Source organism: Desmodus rotundus, chromosome 5, assembly GCF_022682495.2.
Source record: "Desmodus rotundus isolate HL8 chromosome 5, HLdesRot8A.1, whole genome shotgun sequence".
In the NCBI taxonomy this organism is placed as follows: domain Eukaryota; kingdom Metazoa; phylum Chordata; class Mammalia; order Chiroptera; family Phyllostomidae; genus Desmodus; species Desmodus rotundus.
Window position 1 is genome coordinate 146,096,125 of NC_071391.1, and position 18,872 is coordinate 146,114,996.

The 18,872-nt window shown below is 48.3% G+C and overlaps 1 protein-coding gene across 1 annotated transcript in view; it reads right to left on the reverse strand.

Annotated features, from left to right (window-relative positions):
• Window positions 1-18,872, reverse strand: part of CRIM1 (cysteine rich transmembrane BMP regulator 1) — a 178,487-nt gene that overhangs the window by 8,864 nt on the left and 150,751 nt on the right. The window contains exons 12-14 of the mRNA XM_024552954.4: window positions 17,564-17,779; window positions 12,774-12,995; window positions 865-1,059 (exon numbers count right to left, since the gene is read on the reverse strand). Coding sequence (XP_024408722.3) covers window positions 865-1,059; window positions 12,774-12,995; window positions 17,564-17,779 — 633 coding nt within the window. The remainder of the gene's footprint in view (window positions 1-864; window positions 1,060-12,773; window positions 12,996-17,563; window positions 17,780-18,872) is intronic.

Consider the following 18,872-nt stretch of genomic DNA (forward strand, 5'->3'; position numbering starts at 1 on the left):
AGGCTCCTGGCTCGCTCAGGATCTCACTGGACCCTCGAGTGAGCCCCCTCCTCGGCCTGGGTGGTCTGCACTGCCTGTGAAGTCTCCCTGTTCAGGGCTTTATCTGGAACCCTGCCGGGAGGCGGTCCTGCTGGGCTCAGGCCCTGTGTTGCTGGGACTAGGAGCAGAGGAAAAAGGAGCTGTTTTTATGTGGGAGACACAGACATGGACACTAGAAGAAAGCCTGGGGGAGGATCTGGGCAGCTGTGGGGGCTTCAGGTTGGAAAGTAGGAGGTGAGCTACTGCGCTTTCACAAAGGGTGGGAAGGATGTGGGGAAAGCCGTGGGTATGCAGGATGGGGGTGCAGGGTCCACAGCAGCCAGCTGGCGCTCTGTGGAAGAGATGCAAAGTTCAGCAGAGGGCTCGGCAGAAGGCCGCATGGAATGGGATTGTCCTGCTGGAGTTGAACTGGAAAAAGACTGAGCCACACCACACTCTTTAGATACAGGTCTTCCATTTTTGTTCTGATATATATTCGCCTTGTATTTCCTTCCATGTCTGACCTTGAACCATTTTCACTAGGCTGGTTCAACACTGCACTGACTCTGTGCGACTTGGATAGGGTGGGTGTTGTTAACATGCCTGTTATACCCGTGAGACCTGACTGGCACTGATGTTTAGAGAACGCAAAATCAGCCCCTCACCTTGCTGGTCAGGGTCCTCAGTCCCCCCTCCCCCCATGTCTTTGTACAGGGAGACTGCAGCTGGGCTGACACAATGCTTGGGCCGCACGAACTCCCGGATGGGTGGAAGAGGCTCTTGAGTCTGCTCTAGGTTCATCTTCGATTTACAGCTCAACAAGTGGCAGGACAATGGCTCAGATACCTGGGCATATTGGGCAGCAACTCCCTTCCACGTTGATGGGCTCCGAGCAGGGCAGAGGGGGGCAGCTGACGGTGGAGCAGAGGGTCTGACCCTGCAGGCAGTAGCAGTGCGTGCAGCTGTCGATGTCCCAGCGCTCCTCGTCCGCGTAGGCCTTGTCACCGAAGCGGCACACCACCTTCTTTGCAATGGTGTCTTCTGGGGGAAAGAAAAGCACACGACGGTTGATGTGACAAAGCACCACATCTCATCGCCCCTGAGACGTAAAGGGGAACCGCTCTGTGCCATCACCAGGTGCTTTAGCATTTCCAGAGTCTGGGGAAACGTTTGCTTCCCCAGGCCCTCTACTGCCTTCTTCCTCTGCCCAGGAGAGGCCTCAGAAGTTTCATCCTGTGGCCTGGACCTGACCAAGGGCCCGGGGCAAGGGTGGGGGGGGGGTGGCTAACACAGGGCGGGAACTGTCACCAGCAGCTGGGAAGGATACCCACTGGGTAAGTGCCACCAGACTGTGATCACAGAATATACAAGTTCGGTCACTCAATGGCTGTTGAATAAATTTCATGAAAAAACTAAAACTGAAATTCAAGTAGGTAAGAGACACGTTCAGAGGTTTTGTTCTATCTGGAAAGAGATTTTTTAAAAAGTCCAGCTATGTATAAGTGTGTTTATGGAAACAATTCAAGAATTTCCTACTTTTAGTTAATCTTTTTTTTGTGAATGACTCAGGGGAGTTTTAATTAAGGAATGATAATGGCCCATCCCAGCGACCCAGCAGGAGTCCCCGCCTATCCTAGAGGGAGAATCAGCGTTGATATAACCATTTCCTTCCTTTCTCAGTGATGCTGGGTGGACTGCCTTCTCATCAGCAAAGATGTATTTACTTTCAAAACAACCTCATGTCATTTCAATCCATTTTGCAGTATTATGTGGTTTTGAGAATGTATTTTTAAGACCTACTTTTATGTATAAGAAGTTACAGCTTAAAACATTCTGCCCCTCTTCTCTCCTCCATTTCCCCTTGTCATTCTCATTTTCTCCCTTGCCCGAAGTTTTCCTTCCAAGTTCCCTTCTCTGTGACTCAGCACCTGCCCCTGGTTTACCTGATCTCACTGACTAACCAGTAGTCACATTTCCTTTAGAGTTCAAGAACAAAGGCTCACAGAGGCCCAAGTGATCAGCAAAGCAGAAATGGGGCAAATCAATGGAGAAACATGGTTGTGGGGGTGGGCAGCACTTTGTCACTGGACGGGCCAAAACTTGGATGACTTCCCCTAAACCGGGGGTTTCCTGCTCAAATTCCTGAGGCACTTCCACTCAGCCCTGGTCACCAGCAAACGGAAAACTATACAGCCATCTGGAAGGAAAGTTCCTTAAGGAGTGGCGTCCAGGGGTCAGGGTTCTGCCCAAGAGGCCTCTGGGAAGCTGTGCAGGGGAGAGTATTCATCACACAGACACAAAGCACAGAACCCTGAGGGCGTGAGGCGGGTGTGGCAAGACTCCGGACGAGAGTGTGGCACCCAGAGCCTCGGCAGCCCCACACCCTGCAGCGAAGTGTGCCAAGGCGTCTGGAAGCCCCTCTCTGTGAATTCTAAGCACAAAGCTTCTGCCTTGAACTTTGCCAGAGGAGGCTCAGAGACAGAAACGCTCACAAATCTGTCTCTAACGTACCATTCTTTTCTCGCCAACGACCCAGGCACCTTGCCGAACGGCACTGACGGTGTCCCATCACTACAGCATTTTGCATCCCCTCAGACGCCTGTTTCTCAGCGTTTTCCCCATGATTTCTCTCATTATTGCTGCTTAAGGTTCAATCACAGAAAGTTCTAGTTATAAACGGAAATCCTTTTCAATGGCTATTAACATATTTCACTGTATTTGTAAATATTCCACCGGAAGTTCTCTGGTGCACGGATTGTTAAGCTTGAAAACTCAATTGGAGGCTTTCAACCCAACTCAGGAGACAAGTGTTTGCTAACACGGAGCCCTCAGAGGGGGCAACTTCATTCAGATTCCCAAACATTCACACCACGTGGCTGAGTAAAAACCAATTAATGAACCTAACTCAAGCAATAATCTGACCTCCAGCCAACACGTCACTGAGGGCGCTAGATTCACCATCAAATCTGCAGTCTGTCGCACAGAGAGTTCCTTACAGAAGAAAGCGTTTCTTCCTAAAGCAATACTACTGATTTTACGCAGAGCTCGGCGAGGCCGCAAGCCCCACAAGCCCCACACGGCACTCTCTCTGCCAACCTCCTTAAAGGCAGGAGGTCGGAGGAGGCAGGCGTGACACCAGGTGGTTCTGAAAGAAGGACCTAGGGGCCCGGTCCTGCGGAAGAGAATGCGCATCTGCCCAGCATCCAGGTGCCGGCGCTGGGTTCCAGAGCGCCCCCTCGTTCAGAGTCACTGGCACGCGATGAAGTAGGGCCGTCCTCCCTGCTCGTGGGAAACTCGGGTTGCAGAGCAGAAGTAACCAGATGTAAAGGAGCCAGTGCACAGTGGGACCTGCAGAGAGGCCTGGCTCCATCTGACCACAAGGCCCAGGAACTTTGCCCCGAACTCTACCAAAGGGTTCCCTTCCTTCCCTCCCTCCTCACGTGGTCTCAGGTGTGCCTGGGCCTCGCTGGGAAAGTGGACAACTTTTCCTCTATGCTACATTTTCAGGGCGAGGCCAAGCCAGGTCCAACGGGCTGCCTTGGGGTGAGCCACGGAAAGGTGGACACGCCACATCAGGGCCGCAGGCCTGGGGACGGGGATGTCAGTCCGCAATGAGACAGCAATGGAAAAAATGCTCCCCCTGTCGCTGGCAGGGTGGTTTTCTCGTTATCTCCTCAGCTGATCAGTCTGAATCACAGTATCACTACTTTTCCTAGTGGCAGAGCTTGTTTCTGCAAACATGCTTGCAAACAAAGCCACATGGATGATGTCAGCAGGTCGCCACACTCCACTGACGTTTTATGTAAAATAAATGGAGGATTCTTCCTTTTATAAAAACCCTGACTCACCTTTTCCGGGCCCAGATTCGATTCGATTATAATTAACTAGATTTCAGTTAGTAAGGCTTTACAGAACTCTTTCTGCTTTTGACTCACTTTCACCTGAAAGGCACAAAGATCTAAACAGAGGCCTGAAAGCACGGGTGGATTTCGGCGGACGGATGGACCTCCGTGTGCCCTAGCCCTTACTTACATGCTCATTTCTTTCCCGGGCGTACCACTTCCTCCCAGGGCACACTTGGGTTCCTCTGAGAAAGCTGTCAGGAAGTTTCAGACACTCCTTGGTTTGCAGGGCGACCTGGCGGCTACTCTGTGTAATTTGAGGTTCCAAATAAGAAACTCACAAAGCCGCTGCAGCCTTTGGGGGAAACCGCGCAGGCTGGTCGAAAGCACCTCTGGAAGTGCTGGAAGCGCTCCGGGGCTGAAGTGCGGTGTAGAAAGAGACACGTGGGAAATATCCAACCCAGCGTCATCTAAATGGTTTGTATCTGGCTCTCGAGTGAGCGGTGCTGTTTGACTGTTATATTTACCAGGCCCCCTGCCTTGCTTACACTGGCAATGACATTGGTTTTATTCTTTAATACCTAATAATAACCACAACTCCCACAGACTGACTGCCTTCTATGTCCTGGGCACTGTGCTAAGCAAGCATTTCACTTGTGTCAAGTTTATCTGATCGCGCGGCCCAATGGGACAGGGTCTTATTCCAATTCCACAGAAAGCCCAGGGACAGGGAGGTTACATTATGCATCCGAGATGCATGGCTAGGAAGTGGCAAGGCCAGGACGGGAACTCAAGTGGGCTGACCTCAGGGAGGGCCACGTTCCTGGACAGGGGTCCGTGCCACAAAACACATGCTGTCTCGGCTCCGACTCTGGAAAGTGGGCACTTAGGTTTCCTACCCCTTGTGTTTGCTGGGCCTTAAGGTCTTTGTCTTCAAAGGTGAATTCCCCTCCCACTGACACGTCACAAACCTGGCCTATCAAGGAGCGGAGTTCTGGAAGTGGTTACTGAGTTTCAAGGTCCTTCCCAGGCTCATCTCTAGGACCCTTCTCTGTCTCTAAGAGGGGAGTGTTTCAAGGAAAACAGAAGGTATGACACTAATATAATAAGGCTCATTAAAAAAAAACCAAACACTGTTGTTTACTTGTTTGCAGTTATATATCCAAACAAATGTGACCCTCCTCTGAGTAGTCACTGTAGAGGGCTATGCACATTCCAACGACACCGCCCCTGCTTCACACAGCTTTGGGGTTTTCTCCCCACGGCATTCAGAGGCACGTTTTAAAACGTGCAAGGAAGACGGTTACTCTTTTATGGCCACCCCTTGGTTTAGATCAGCTTTGGAATTTGGTTTCCTCAGCTCTGGCCTCGATCTTATCCATCAGATTTGGCTTCAAATGAACTTTGGCTTCTTTCTTTACAAAGTTCCTGCTAAGGAATGGGGACTTGCTTTTGTAATCAAGTCCACAGGGCGTCTGAAACCTGGAATGCTTATGCCTGGGGGCTCCTCCAGCAGAGCCACTCAACTCACCTGTCTTCAGACACACTGTCCCCTTTCTGCATTCAAAGAGAAGCAACATTGTCTTGCATCATCTAGGACTACAATGAAAGTGTGCTATGTCTTACAGGGGTGGAGTCTGGAGAATTCACGTGGGTTTTTTTCCCCTTTCATCTCCCTCGATTCGGTTGATACCAGAGGGGATGAAAAAGGGTAAGGGCTTGAAATGCTAACTCCTTTCAGGCTGACCCCTCCCCAACTGTTCACACTTCTCTCAAGCCAAGAAAAGAAGCCTTGACATGCCATTCAAGTTGGACTATGCTTTTACTCATGAGCGATTTTACTAATTATACCATAAACATCTGGGAAAACCTAGACTCTAGGTTTCCCTCCTCTAGGAAGAAGATACAATTCCGGCTTCTGGGAATCCCTGACGGGGTAGCTCCGGCCCTGCTCGGAAAGGAAAGAATCTCCAGATTCTCCCCTCCTCTCTCCTCCGTGGAGGAACTTAAAAACCACACTCCCCTCAAACCTGTTTTATTGTCGGACTTTTCCTTGTCTGCCAGGAGACGTCCTGCTTGTACAAACATTCCGGGTTCTAAATGTGGTAGCGCTGGTCATGGAGTCAGCATCCTGGCGGAGGGGCAACTAACTTCCTGGGAGGAAGTCAGGCAGCTTTAGCAACTGTATCAGCTCTCTCAAATCTCCAGTGTACTATTTCCAGGCCCGAAAAGTAACTGACTCTGGGATCCCAGCGGCCAAGAAACTAAGGGCAGTTCCTACTCTCAGAGTAAGTCCCATTGCAAAATAATCCAGCTGCCAGGCCGTTCTGCACATGGCCACGGAGAGCAGCACCCCAAACACGTGGTACAGGGGTGGAGTCTCCGCCCTTGGGGAGATGCTTCTAGATGGGGTCCGAAAAGATGAGCCGAATGTTTCAAAAAGATGTGCAAATTGCTGGCCCTGTAACAACATGATACTTCCACTGGGTTTCTTAAGTTTGAGGTTCAAGGGATTAAAAGAAATCATTGAGGCAGGTAGAGAGAGGTGCCAGGTGCACTATGGGTAACACGAGATTTAGAAAAGGGCATGGAAAAAGCAGCCAGGTCTCCCCAGTGCCACGGCTGACTGAGGCCAGTAGGGGGTTACTTGTGAGAATTTTGGCCTATAAGTGCTCTTTCTCTCACCCCCAGGAAGGAATAAAATGTTTCCATTTCCTTATATTTTACTTTCTTAATTGACAAGACACTGAAAGCCCTGGCCTGTGACACCATCTTCATTTCCATATCTCAAGTTGAGACTAAATACAACGTGTGTGCCTCCTGCTTGCACAACCATTTACTGTTTTTACATAAAGAGGAGACAGACAGGAATCGCGATGAAGAAGAAATATGAGTAAATAACGTGCAGATTGCTAAGAGGCGCACGGGTGCCCGCGGGCACGGGAGAGGGCTACCGGCCTCGAACACACTGGCTCCTGGGACCACCGCAGACTGCGAAAGAACGTGAAACTGTAACTCAACTGAAATCGTGCTAAAATGATGCAGGCGGTCTAGACGGTTTTAATGAGACAGATCTAATGCACAGTAATGCTATCAGCAAAAGATTTAAGGGTTTTGGCTAAAAACGCAAAAAATGTTCATTGATTTAACTCAACACTTGAGTACTTTAATAACCTTTAGCATCTAATAAATGAAACATCTGCTCTTAATTCATTTTTATGAAGAGAAAGAACTGAGACAAGGCTGCTGGGAAGGCCAACTCCGACCTCCACACGACACCTCGAGCGCAGCTGGAGCGGCCCTGACCGCAGCTTTGCGTGGAAGCCCACGTTCGCTTTCTTTCATTCTACCTGTTTCTCAGGATGGGCGTCTGGGTCTATTTACAGCAGAAATCCCGTCAAACTGCTAAACACAGTGATTTCTGGCGGATTCCTATCGTGTGCAAAGACAATCTCTCAAAGACCTGAATCCTTATATTAAGCATCAGTTATGGGTAATTAAGCACTTTATGGACAAAAGTTCAAGGAAACATTCTATTTTCAACTTTAAATGAGGCCTCATTTCTCACAAGGCCTGCAACGCAAGGCGTGCCTGTAGGTTCATGGAGATGAGACACAGAAATCATTTTGAAAATACGTAATGCTGTCTAAAAGCCAGGCGGGGACGCTCACAACGGAAGATGGAAGTGGCTGGAATAAGCAGGAAAACATACCATTTCTCTAGGACTTACGGGAAGCTCTCTGGGTAAGAGTCGAGTATAGAATCCTGCCCAGAACACCCTGGGGTGGAAGCCCCTGGACGTCCCTGAGCGTCCAGTGTCGGTACCTACCGGTGACATTTCATCATGTCACAGCCACGTGCTGGTGGAATCCTCCGCCAGCCCCTCCGGAGGGCCTGGGGGCGTACTTCCCTCCCATCTGATTACATTTCCTCAGCAGACACGGAATCCTCCTAGAGGGTTCCAATCAGGGTTGGTCTCCTGGGCAGGAATAAGGGAAAGGCACCTGCTGGTGGGTTCCCTGGAAACAACGTCTGCCTCCCTTCTGTGCAACAGAATTCTTTAAAATAAGACAAGTTCACCAGAACAACGTGAGCTTCTGCTTACACAGCTGGGGGCCTGAAAAGGATCCTGAGAGCTGCTTACGGAATGAGCAAGACGAGATGCTTCCTAGGGTGGAGGTGAAGACCTCAACAAACTGAAATGGAACACTGTTTATTTTTGCGGCAACAGCTTTAGACCCGTTCCAAAGTTAGTACAGTGCGTGGCAACCAGAATGTTCTCAGTCTTACACCCTCCAAACAATACACAGCAAAGCCTCCTGCTTCCCGCCCCTTTCTTTCAAGTCACCCCAGCACTGACTGTGACCACTGGGGCTGTGGCGTAGGGGCCACAGGAGCCGAAGAACACGCAGGAAGCCAACCGAGTCTCTGCCCTACAAGTCTGCCCTGATGAGAAATGCCCCGCACTGTTTCCAGGAATCACAGTGGGTCATGTCAACGAGTTCAAGGCCTTGCCAACAAAAAATATAAGAGCTCCCTTCTCTGTCCCGTGGTAGCATCCAGAGGCACGAAAGGCCAGTGACTCTCTGAGGCCTGTGAGCAAGGCGCCGCCTCACACAGCTGCCCTGAAAACCCTTCGGAAGTGTGCTGCTTCTGCCTGGATGGCAGGAAGGGGGCTGAAGCAGGCACCGAGGGGCCCTTTAAGCTAAGAGTGTGCAGGACAAGGTCCACCACCACAGCATCATTTAAACTAGTCTCATCTTTTAAAAGCTTGTCATCGGGATGCCCTCTCCAGGCCTTCCTCTCGCAGAAAGGCAGATAGGTACTCCATGTAAAGTGAAAGACCAGAATCGATTTGACGTATGTTACTTATATCTGCCTCGTTCGGGGTTAGAAGAGATATGGCACCGATTTACATTCACGTTGTGTTGACTACTCGTTAAGCACGTTCACCTGTGTAGACCATTAACTTTCAAGGCACTTCAGTGACACCCAGGACAAGGTTATCCTTCCTGTGTTACAGATGAGGCGACTGGGCCACGGCCGTGTCATGTCGTCGGGACACGTAGCGAGAACGAGCCAGAGGTGGGACCACAACCCTCTGGCTCCAGAGTAAGTTCTCTCTCCCACACAGAGAAGTTTACGATTTTAAGAAACACAAAGAAGTTTATAATTTTAAGAAAACGCCTTAGAGAAACAGCTGTGAAAAATCTTCCAGTGAAGATCTCATAACACTGTGGCCTAAAAATGTACCACATGTTAATTCCATGGGTTGCATCTCTTAGAGATGCAACATTAAATACAGGGATGGGCAAAAGTAGGCTTGCAGTTATAGTACAACAAGACAACAATTACTAATTAATAATTCAAGGATACACTGTGTTTAGCATACTCACAATGGTAAACCTTCTTCTGCCCACCCCTGTATTTACTATGTTCAATTCCTGAGCTGAGTTAAACACACAATGACCAGCAGATGTTCCAACGGGACACTATCTACATTTACCGCTAGGAAAAGATACCCAAACAGATGAACAAATCTAAGCAAAAATGAACAGAATGCTACATTAGACTGACTTGCCATAAGATGCAGACGTTGCCTCTATTAAGGAGAAATATTATTAATCATTTGCTAATTATAAGTAATTAGACAAAGCTGTTCACTTTCAAAATTAATCATCAATCCTATTATGTCTGTGTTACACATTTTGCTAAATTAGCACACAGAACATGAGGCCCTCACATCAAAGAGAAACAGTATCACTGCACATTAGTGACTTGATCATTTAGCTGAAAGGAACACAAAAACTCATAATTACACTACTTTTAGAGGGATTACCGCCTTTCAATTTTCTTATGGGAAGAGAAAAGAATACTTCACAAGGTGAAAGCAAGCCTGCTTTTGGTAAGGGGTTTTATCATAAAAAAAGAAAAAGATTAAAGGCAGGTCCGAGGTGTTCAGAGATCTGTGTTTAGCTGCGCAGGGAGAAGACTCACCCCAGGAGGAGATCCGCAGCCACCTGAGGCCAGCACTGCAGGTGGGGGTGAAGCACACGTGACCCTGGGAACAATTATCTGGGCTAAGGAGGGGCTGGGTTCAGTGTGAAAAGGCCTGAGACAGGAGACGGCGCAAGCACTGGTCCTCACTGCCCGCTGGAGAAACAACAGGGTGCCTTAAGACACGCAAAATGTGGGCCTTTCCGTCTTTTTCCTCTGCTGGGTGATCTTTGGAGGCTGCCACAGGCTTTGCCACTGAGGCGCAGTGACTGCCCGCAGGTGTACTAGTACTGTGAAGCTCGGTGCCTACCTCACAGGGGACCGTGCGGGTGGGAGGTTGCTAGGAGAAGGAGCCTAGAGAGAGGGAGGGAGCAAACTGGAGAGTCAGAAAATCCCACATCGCCGTCAAGAACTGAACTGGACTTTGCAAGCTTGGCCCCGGGGTGGGGGAGAGAGGGTGGAGGCTAATCGGACAAGGCTACCTGCAAAATGAGTATAAAGAATACAGAGGGGGACTCATGACTATTTCAGTAATAAAACATGTGCGAAGCAATAAGGTGAATGAGTGAATAGCAGCTGCACACAGTATGCTCAGCAAATGTTAAGTGTCCCCAATATGTTCCCCTGAAGATAAACCATAGGTTTATGTGATTCGATTACACCTGTGTCAATTAGGAGTGGGGGTGGGGAGTACCTGTGCGGGAAGATGTAACAGAAACAAAATACCCAGTACACTGTTAAGATCTTACATGAACCACAATTTGCTGAAAGTGCTTGCAATTTAACTTAAAATCAAAATCACAAATTTGGACCAAAATGGTATTTCCCTCCCTATGCTAAAGAAGAATGTATCATCTAAATGATACAGAAATTGGGATAGGTAATATAAAAGCAAAAAAAAATTTTTTTTAAAGCAAGGGCATAGAATACTATGACTTGCAGCTGTCTTTTCATGAGTTTGTGTTAAATTGGTTTTGTGAGAAAGAGAAATGATTTACCATTATCATTTGGAAACAAATTTACTATTTGAGCAATGTACTAATTATAAACGTATCAGCAGTAAAACTGATACATTTAGTAGTATAAAAGTAAGTAGTAAAACACAACAGAAACTTTTATCTAATAAATAAAATAATCTGAGAACTTTCAACACAGGGGAGAGTCACTGCTAGATCTTCCCCCTGAAGGTAACATGCAATCCCAGGCCTCTGGGGCCCTGGCCTCCAGGGTGCGATCCCAGCCCCCAGGTGGACTTAGGAACTGTTTTTTGGGGGATTGACATTCTGACATTTCAATATGGTGATACTGGCTCTACAGGCTCCTCCCTCCACCCCCTCACCTGAAATAGTGGCCTTTTATGTTAAATAAATAAAAAGGTATGCCTTTTTCATGAAATAAATAGGTATACCTTTTATTTAGATCTTATTTCCACCAGAGGCAGACTACTTTTCACAGAAATTTTGGTCAGCTCTTGGACAAGATCAGTAGCAGCACGAAGTTGGACGTGTGCCTTGATGTGTTTTTGGCTTCACTCAGGAGTTACAGAGCTGATGAGTGTTACAGCGGAACCTGACGTCCCAGCATTAAAAGGTAGAACCAGCTCATGGCCCAGCTTGCTCGGGACACTCCAGGTCTATAGCTGTTGTCCCGTCAAAGATTACTGATAGATCCCATTGTCCTCTCAAAACCATCATGGCTCGAAGAACAAATTACATAGATGGTCAACCTATTAAAAGAGAATCCAGCTTTCAAACATGAATTTAAATACTCTCAGAGCATTACCTAAGCTTTGTAAAATTCCTGAGAGCAGAAATTACGTTTTTAAAATATCTTTCCACTTTTTGTCTACCAACATGCAAAGTGAGTCTCAGAGGAAGTGGCCCTCGGTGGAGAGGCCAGAGGTCACAGTCAAGGAGAGGGAGCTGTCATGATAAGCTTGAGTCACAGCCAAAATGCACCTGAGCACCACTTCCTGAGTCCAGGGCTCATCGATGGGAACTGCTGCAAAGCTCTGTGCCTAGACCACCTCTCCTTCTCCTCAGATATCACCCCAAATATATGCCACGACCTGCATCTAGACAGCATGCAAAATTCTCCAACAAAAAACGCACACCACCGGCGATTAATACAGCTTGCCTAACTTTTCACCTGCTATTCTGGTAGAGGCTCACTGCTGGACTGAGATACGTCATTGTCTTTCACTCGACTTTATGAGCTTTACTTGACACAGAAGCCATAAAGGAGAGCGAGAGCCTCGGGAACAGGGACTGCGCCTTTGTTAGAGCTGCCAGCTGTCTGAGCCTCGCCTTCTGGTCTCCAGAACAGCATCTGGCTTTTGTCCACAGGACCGGTTTCCGTACAGATGTCAGGGGCTCATATACATATGTCCCCTGCTCACAAGATACACCCCCAGGGTCACAGGAAGGAGAGGGCTCTGTCAGTTACTCAGGCCTCACTCTGTGTCCCTTGGCCCTGAAGATGGACAATGGTGTGGATGAAATGAAATCAGTTAATCGCCCGCAGACAGAGGCGATAACTGGGAGATGAAGTTCGTATGCTGTGGTTAGTTGATGGCAAGGCAGCGGCGGGCGGCGGGCACTCGGTGCGCTGCAATGGGACCCAGGGTTTCTGTGTGGGACAGACTGCTGTACATATCAGGGTGACAGTTCCGGTCTTGGGAACCCTGAAATGGCAAAGCGGCCCTACGGAACGTGACAGTGTCGTAACATCACGACATTCTGAAGGCACATTATCACTACGTTTTAGCTTGGGAACACATTTTGCACATCTGTGCCCTGCCTGACATGTCAACGAGAAAACCAGACTTCAAAAATGTCAGCAGATCTAGGTGAGTGGCTGTCACTGCAGACGCAGTGGCCCCGGGTGGAGACGGGGGATTGCTTTTCTTGGTCTTACCTATGCAGTAGGGACAGCACTGGCCTTTCCTCAACACGGGTCTTTCGCAGGACACCGACGGGCAAGACTCGGAGTAACAGCTAATCACTCTGTTCACGCACACGCAGCTGGTGCAAACGTCAGGCTTCCAGGACTCGGCGGCCAGGAATATCTCCCCTTCGCTGTTTTTGCAGTAACTAGGCACACTGTCGTTATGGGGCGTGGAAGGCTGGAGAGGTGCGTCTGGAAAAATGAACAGAAGGTCAGCTGGGAGAAGAAGATGCTTCAGGCCCCCAACTGTGCAACACAGTGAGTTTCCCTCTGTCTCGCAGAAAGCACTCTCAGTCACTGTGGCTTTGTGGGCCACGCTCCTTAAAAAGAAGTCTCAGCCTTGAAACAGCAAGTTCGATTCAGGCAGAACGTTCAATGTTACAGCCAAGCAACGAAAACCACAAAAGATCTGTTGCAGAGATTCTATCTGTTGCTTGCACAATACCCACTCCACTGTTCTCCTTTGGTTTATAAAATCCTGATATTTGTGTGTGGGGGGAGGGGTGGTTGAGGACTTGAGTCACAGTAGGTATAAGTCAAACTGGACAGTCCTGCTCCTTGCTTTTCCAGTTTTCCCTGCAGCTAGGGCTGGCTGTCACCTGGTTGTGGCCAATGGGGCCTGGCGGCTAATGAGGGGATTTCTGGGAAAGCTTTCCCTTTCTTAAAAGAAGGGTGGAAGCGATGTTACTGCCATTCTTCCACATTCTTCCTCCTGCAGCTGCAACATCCTTATCCCACCTATCAAGAGAAAGGCCTTGACGTCACCAAGACACTGGACTAATGCTAATAAACATCTGCCTCTGAGCATCTTGTAACGCATGGAAAAGAACCTCTGCCTGTTTGAGAACTGCAGCTGGGCTTTCTCTTGCTTGCAGCTATAATAAGCAGTCCTAAGCAATCAATACCCAAATATTTTCACCACACCCACCCTCAAACACCTATATGTAATATTCCAACATTCAGGCATTCACATTAATGGCTGAAAGGTGATGGGAAACTAAATCATTGATAAGGATGTGCCCACAGAGAAATCATGTCTGTCTCTGCTGTTTAAAGACAGGGACTGGAGGCTCCCCAGATCTAGTTACCCCTTGAAATGGGAAAGGATGCCGCCAGGAAAGCCAGACTCCCCTTTGGGTCCAGTCCTTCGTTGAAATTACATGAAAACTGTAACTTCAAACAGAAAAATGATTGGGACATAACAGAGAGAAATATGTTAGTGAGGTTCTTAGTTGAGAAACCTCAGAATTCCCTGATGAGAGAAAGTACTTCTAACCACCTTCACGACTCGAGTCCATGACGGCCCTACCTAGCAAATGTCTGAGACCCACACTTCCTCTCTGGACATGTGCTCATAAGAATGATCATATGCTCCTCTCGGAGTCCACTTCAAAACTCTGCTGTTTTCAGCCATGAAACAGAAATACCTGCGATAGACATGCAGTTATCACAGAGAATGACCAGCTCTCAATGGTGCATGTCCTTCCACCCACCTCGTGAGTACACCCTGCAGCCAACAAGTTTGCCTTGACAACAAGGGCCTCTTTGAGGAACAAGGTTGCTTTATTTTGGGCCCTGTCTGAGGGATGGAAGGAAGTCAGCACCAGAGAATGGGCTCACACCTTCTCCTTCAAAACACAGCCCTCGATCCCACTGCTCTGAATGTGCTCTAGGACCAGCACATTTCACGGACGGTTCCACAGACCACACACAAATGGGTCAGCAAGTAAGACAGGATTACTTCCTCAGTGACCTCCCTGGGCCATGCATGTCCAGGAGTAATTTCTTTTTAAGAGACTGACATGCAAACGTTTGCTCTGGCTGGAAGTTAGGACAACTCACACTCTAGTCCTTACTGGGCTCTGCAAATTGCCATGAGGTCTCTGCAAGTTAGGAGCTTCGCTCTTTCAAGCAATGTTGGACCCCGAGTCTAAAAATTTCAAAGAGGAAGCAGGGATGGCATCAAAACGCTATGAAATGACAGCTGAAATGAGTGTCCTAGAGTCTGGAGGCCTCTCACTGGGGCCTGGAGAAGCCCCCGGAGAACCCCGAGACGTGCTGGTAACGCTGGGGTGAGAGTGGAGCTCAGATGCGGACGAGGTGGAGCTTCCTCCCCCAGGCAGGAGGAGACTCCTCAGCAAGCCCTGACTGCCTGGAAACGTCCTCTGGGAACCTTGTCTACTGTGATTTCTTCTGTGGGCCTCTCTTCCTAATTTCCTGCCCCAGAGACCCCTTCTTCATACTCTGCTTCCAAATATTAACTCTTTTACTTTGCTTTTACCAGTTGTCACGCTGGTGGATCACCCATTCTTTTTGCTTATGCTCTACTTGGCTCTCTCCCCTTTTCACTTTGGGGAAGTAGCATCATCTGCAGGGGTGTGTGATCTTCAGGAACCCACTTCCCGACTCCACTGTGCACTGGGTCAGAGGAGAGGGAACGCTGAAGGACAGAGCGAATGGCAAGCCTCTTAGGAGATACAGTTACCACGCGGGAGGCCACTCTGCAGGAGCTGTTCCCCTACTGCACATGCGTTGTGCTTTTGGACCACCTTAGGGTGCAAGTATGCTAAGAGCAGAGATGGTATTTTTCTACAGCAGAGGTGTAATATAGCACTTGCTGATACTACTTGTGGACATCTACTGTGATAGGAAGAAATTAATGGTCTGCACTTTAAGACTTTTTAATCTTTTTATCACTGCAATACAGCTATGAAAGTTCAGAAAGAACCATTATGGCTTGGTGACTGATTTTAAAATACAGATTCCAGACATGCTCTTCTTCACCTTTGTGATACTGATGTATAAAACAAAATCCTAACATTTAAGATGAGGGTTATTGCTTCAAGTTCTCTCTCAAATTACATGTAAGGAAAGGCACCACCACCCGGGTGCACTTTTGTGAAGGAGAGGTCAAGCCGGGCACACAGTCGTGGAGCGCCTCCGCCGGGCTCCAGCGAGAATGTGCGGGGCCTCTGCACATGCGCACTCGCCTCTGGAGCCGGCTCTGAGAACTCGCGCCTTCTCACAGCAAGGGGGCGCACTTTCAGGCAGCCCATCTCTGGGCCGATCTGAGTCTAGTCAGGGGTCCTGCCAATGAATTTGGGACGCTGGTTATGGAGAAGTCCCCCCCCTCTAATCACCCCTGTATTTGCCCTCAGATCTTCGTACAAGTGGTACCAGAGGTACTTGCCACTTGAGTTAAGGCTTCCTGGGTTTTCTGTGCCCTGAACTCTTTCCTTCAGGCAATGCTCTCACTTTGTCATTATTAACTTAAATGCAGACTACTGGACTGTCCGACCGTCCTTCGGATTATTTATTGCTCCATGGCACAGGAGTTGCATCTGTTTTCATTAACCTGGGGGTCCCCATGGCTCAATACAGGCATTCCACAGCATTTGTAAAAGGAATACCTAAATGGATATAACTTCATGATCACCAATGAAGTGACCACTCTAAGTGGTTTCTACTAGGAGGACGGGAACAGTCAGGGTTGGGTATGATCAACACAGAGTCACCAGCAGGGTCTGCATCGGAATAAATAGTAATGATGACAAATATATGGTAGACGCTAGGTTATTCATACCCTAACAATGCAGTACACATGAGCTATTTCCGTACCAGAAAGGATGCTGCACTAGGTAAGCTTCTCAAGGATTTGGTACTACGATGGTCGTACCCGGGCAGCGGTGCCTGAGGAGGACAGTGAAGGTGTGGCCGCTCCGGCAAGCTCATCTGATGCAAGTCAAAAAAGGCTACCGATGTGGACCCAGGACGGGTCTGCACACGGACTACGCTGGATGTAATGACAGAACGGTGGACTCCAGCCAGCTGACTAGATACCCAGTGTGAAAAAAACCCGTATTTAATAAAATGCAAGAGTTGTTGTTTTACTGAGTAGAAATGCCCTAAGAATATACATTTAGAAGGGAAATGGTTATTGATTTAAATTGAAAAGATGAAAGATAAGCAACAACAAAATAAAACTAGTGACCTGTCAACTTGGTAATTTTATGTATACGAATTAAATATCTTTTGGGAAAAAGTCATACATTCTAGTGTTAATTTGAAGTGCTACTTTAGTTACAAACCAGCAACTTATGTTTAAAGTCCTGACAAAATTTGATTATATTTGTTTCATGACCATAAATATTCCAGCAAAGGCCAGATGATCTGAGAATGGAAAAGAAGAAAAACAGTATTATGCTTCGCACATGCAGTGCTAGTCACTTAATTCTTTTGGGTCTTAACTTATTAATCACCGCAGGTTTGAGGGGCTGAGCATGACGTATATTTTAGTGATTACCATTTAACATTCTCAAAGAATCTCCACCACCCTTATGTATGTCAAAAACATTATTGATATTATTTATCAATAACAGCTCTTCCCATTTGTTAAAGACAAGGATGACTTTTCACATCAGCAAAATGATCTGGAGTAATTTGGTCTGGAATAATTATCTGGAATAAGTGGAGATAGCCCTGCAGCACCAAAGAGATACAGGGTTAAAAAAATGGCAGAAAGAAACAATCAGCTTTTTTTTTGTTCTAAAAGTCAACTCAGGTGCATGGGACACTGAATCACAAATATGTGGCCTCCAGAGGGGATGAGTTTAGAAAGCAGGCTGCCATATGTTCCTGCCTGGGTTACTGGTGACTGGCGTTGGGACCCTCCCACACGGGGTTCAACCCACCGGCCCTGCACAGTGACAAGGCTGAGCGGCAGCCCTCCCGCCACGTGCACCCGGCCCAGCACTGGTTACCTGCACACTGTGGGCAGCAGGAGTCCTGGGTGCGCGAGGGGTTCTGGCAGAGCAGCGGCGGGCACACCTCGGTCTCACACAGCACCCGCCCGCTGTGGCAGGTGCACTGAGTACAGGAGTCTATGTTCCACGTTTCTCCTTCTACAAAGTACTCTCCCCCAGGCGCGTGGCAAATGGAGGGGCCACTGAGCTCTGGCTTCTGCACCACGAGATCATCTGAAGAAGGACGCAAAATCAGAGCATGAGAAAGTGTTCCTCGGCAGTCACACCAGTGCTCGGAGAACCTGGTGCTGTCTGCTTTAAGGGGCAGGGATGAACTGACCGTGGGCTATCTCACTCTGCTCTCACCAGGAGAAGAGTGAAGGGAATACTCCGTGCACGGAAAGAAATTGAAGGCGACAGCAGGAGAGTCAGTTTTAGGAAATGAGATTCAAGTGGTTTGAATTTATCAATAATAGTGAGAGAATACACTCCTACCCTAGAGAAAAGAACTAGAGCCTCTTGGGAGACCTCTGTGAATATGTAGGAACTGTTCAGAATGAATATTAAAAAAAAAAAAAAAACCGTGAATGTTTGCTATGGTCAATTTCCATGCAAACTGCTCTACACGAGTTATTTCATTTATTCTTCACATGCACCTTGAGGGGTGGGTGCTGTTACCCTATTTTACATATGAAGAAACTGAGGGCTCGGTACTAACGGCAAACAAGGGATCTGAACCCAAGTCTATGTCTGATTCATGGGCATGCCTCCAGGTTCAACACAATGTCCAGCTGCTCTGTGCTCCATCCTCTCCATCGCCTCTGGGACCCTGAGTACTTTTATTCTTGGAAATACGTCCTGCTGTTGAGCAGGCCACACCCTGATCTAGGTCCACTGCCAGCAAACTGAGCAGGAATGTTTTTGCAGAATCAAGACTTGGAAAACCCTCACCTGAGAATAAACATTTGTCTGGTGAGAGCATCTGGGAGAGAGGTGAATGCTCAGAGGCGGAGGATGACTACGCTTCCTTTCCCCAGAGGACAGGCGATTCTGGCCTCTTGGTGAGGTGATAATGACAGAGAGGGCATTTAATGTTGACAGAGTCTAGAGGTACTGGGAGTGGCCCTGAAGTTGTGCTGAGGAAGTGAGAAGTATGAAGACGTTAACCAAACTCGTGCAATCCAAATACAACAAGCATCTCAAGGAGGTGTTGACAGTGTTGAGCCCTGCTGAGCAGCAGTCTGGAGACATCGCGGCGAGCACAGGCTGGGCGCTCAGGGGAGATGGGGCCCCAGAAGAATGACCCTGTCTGTGCAGACGCCCAGAG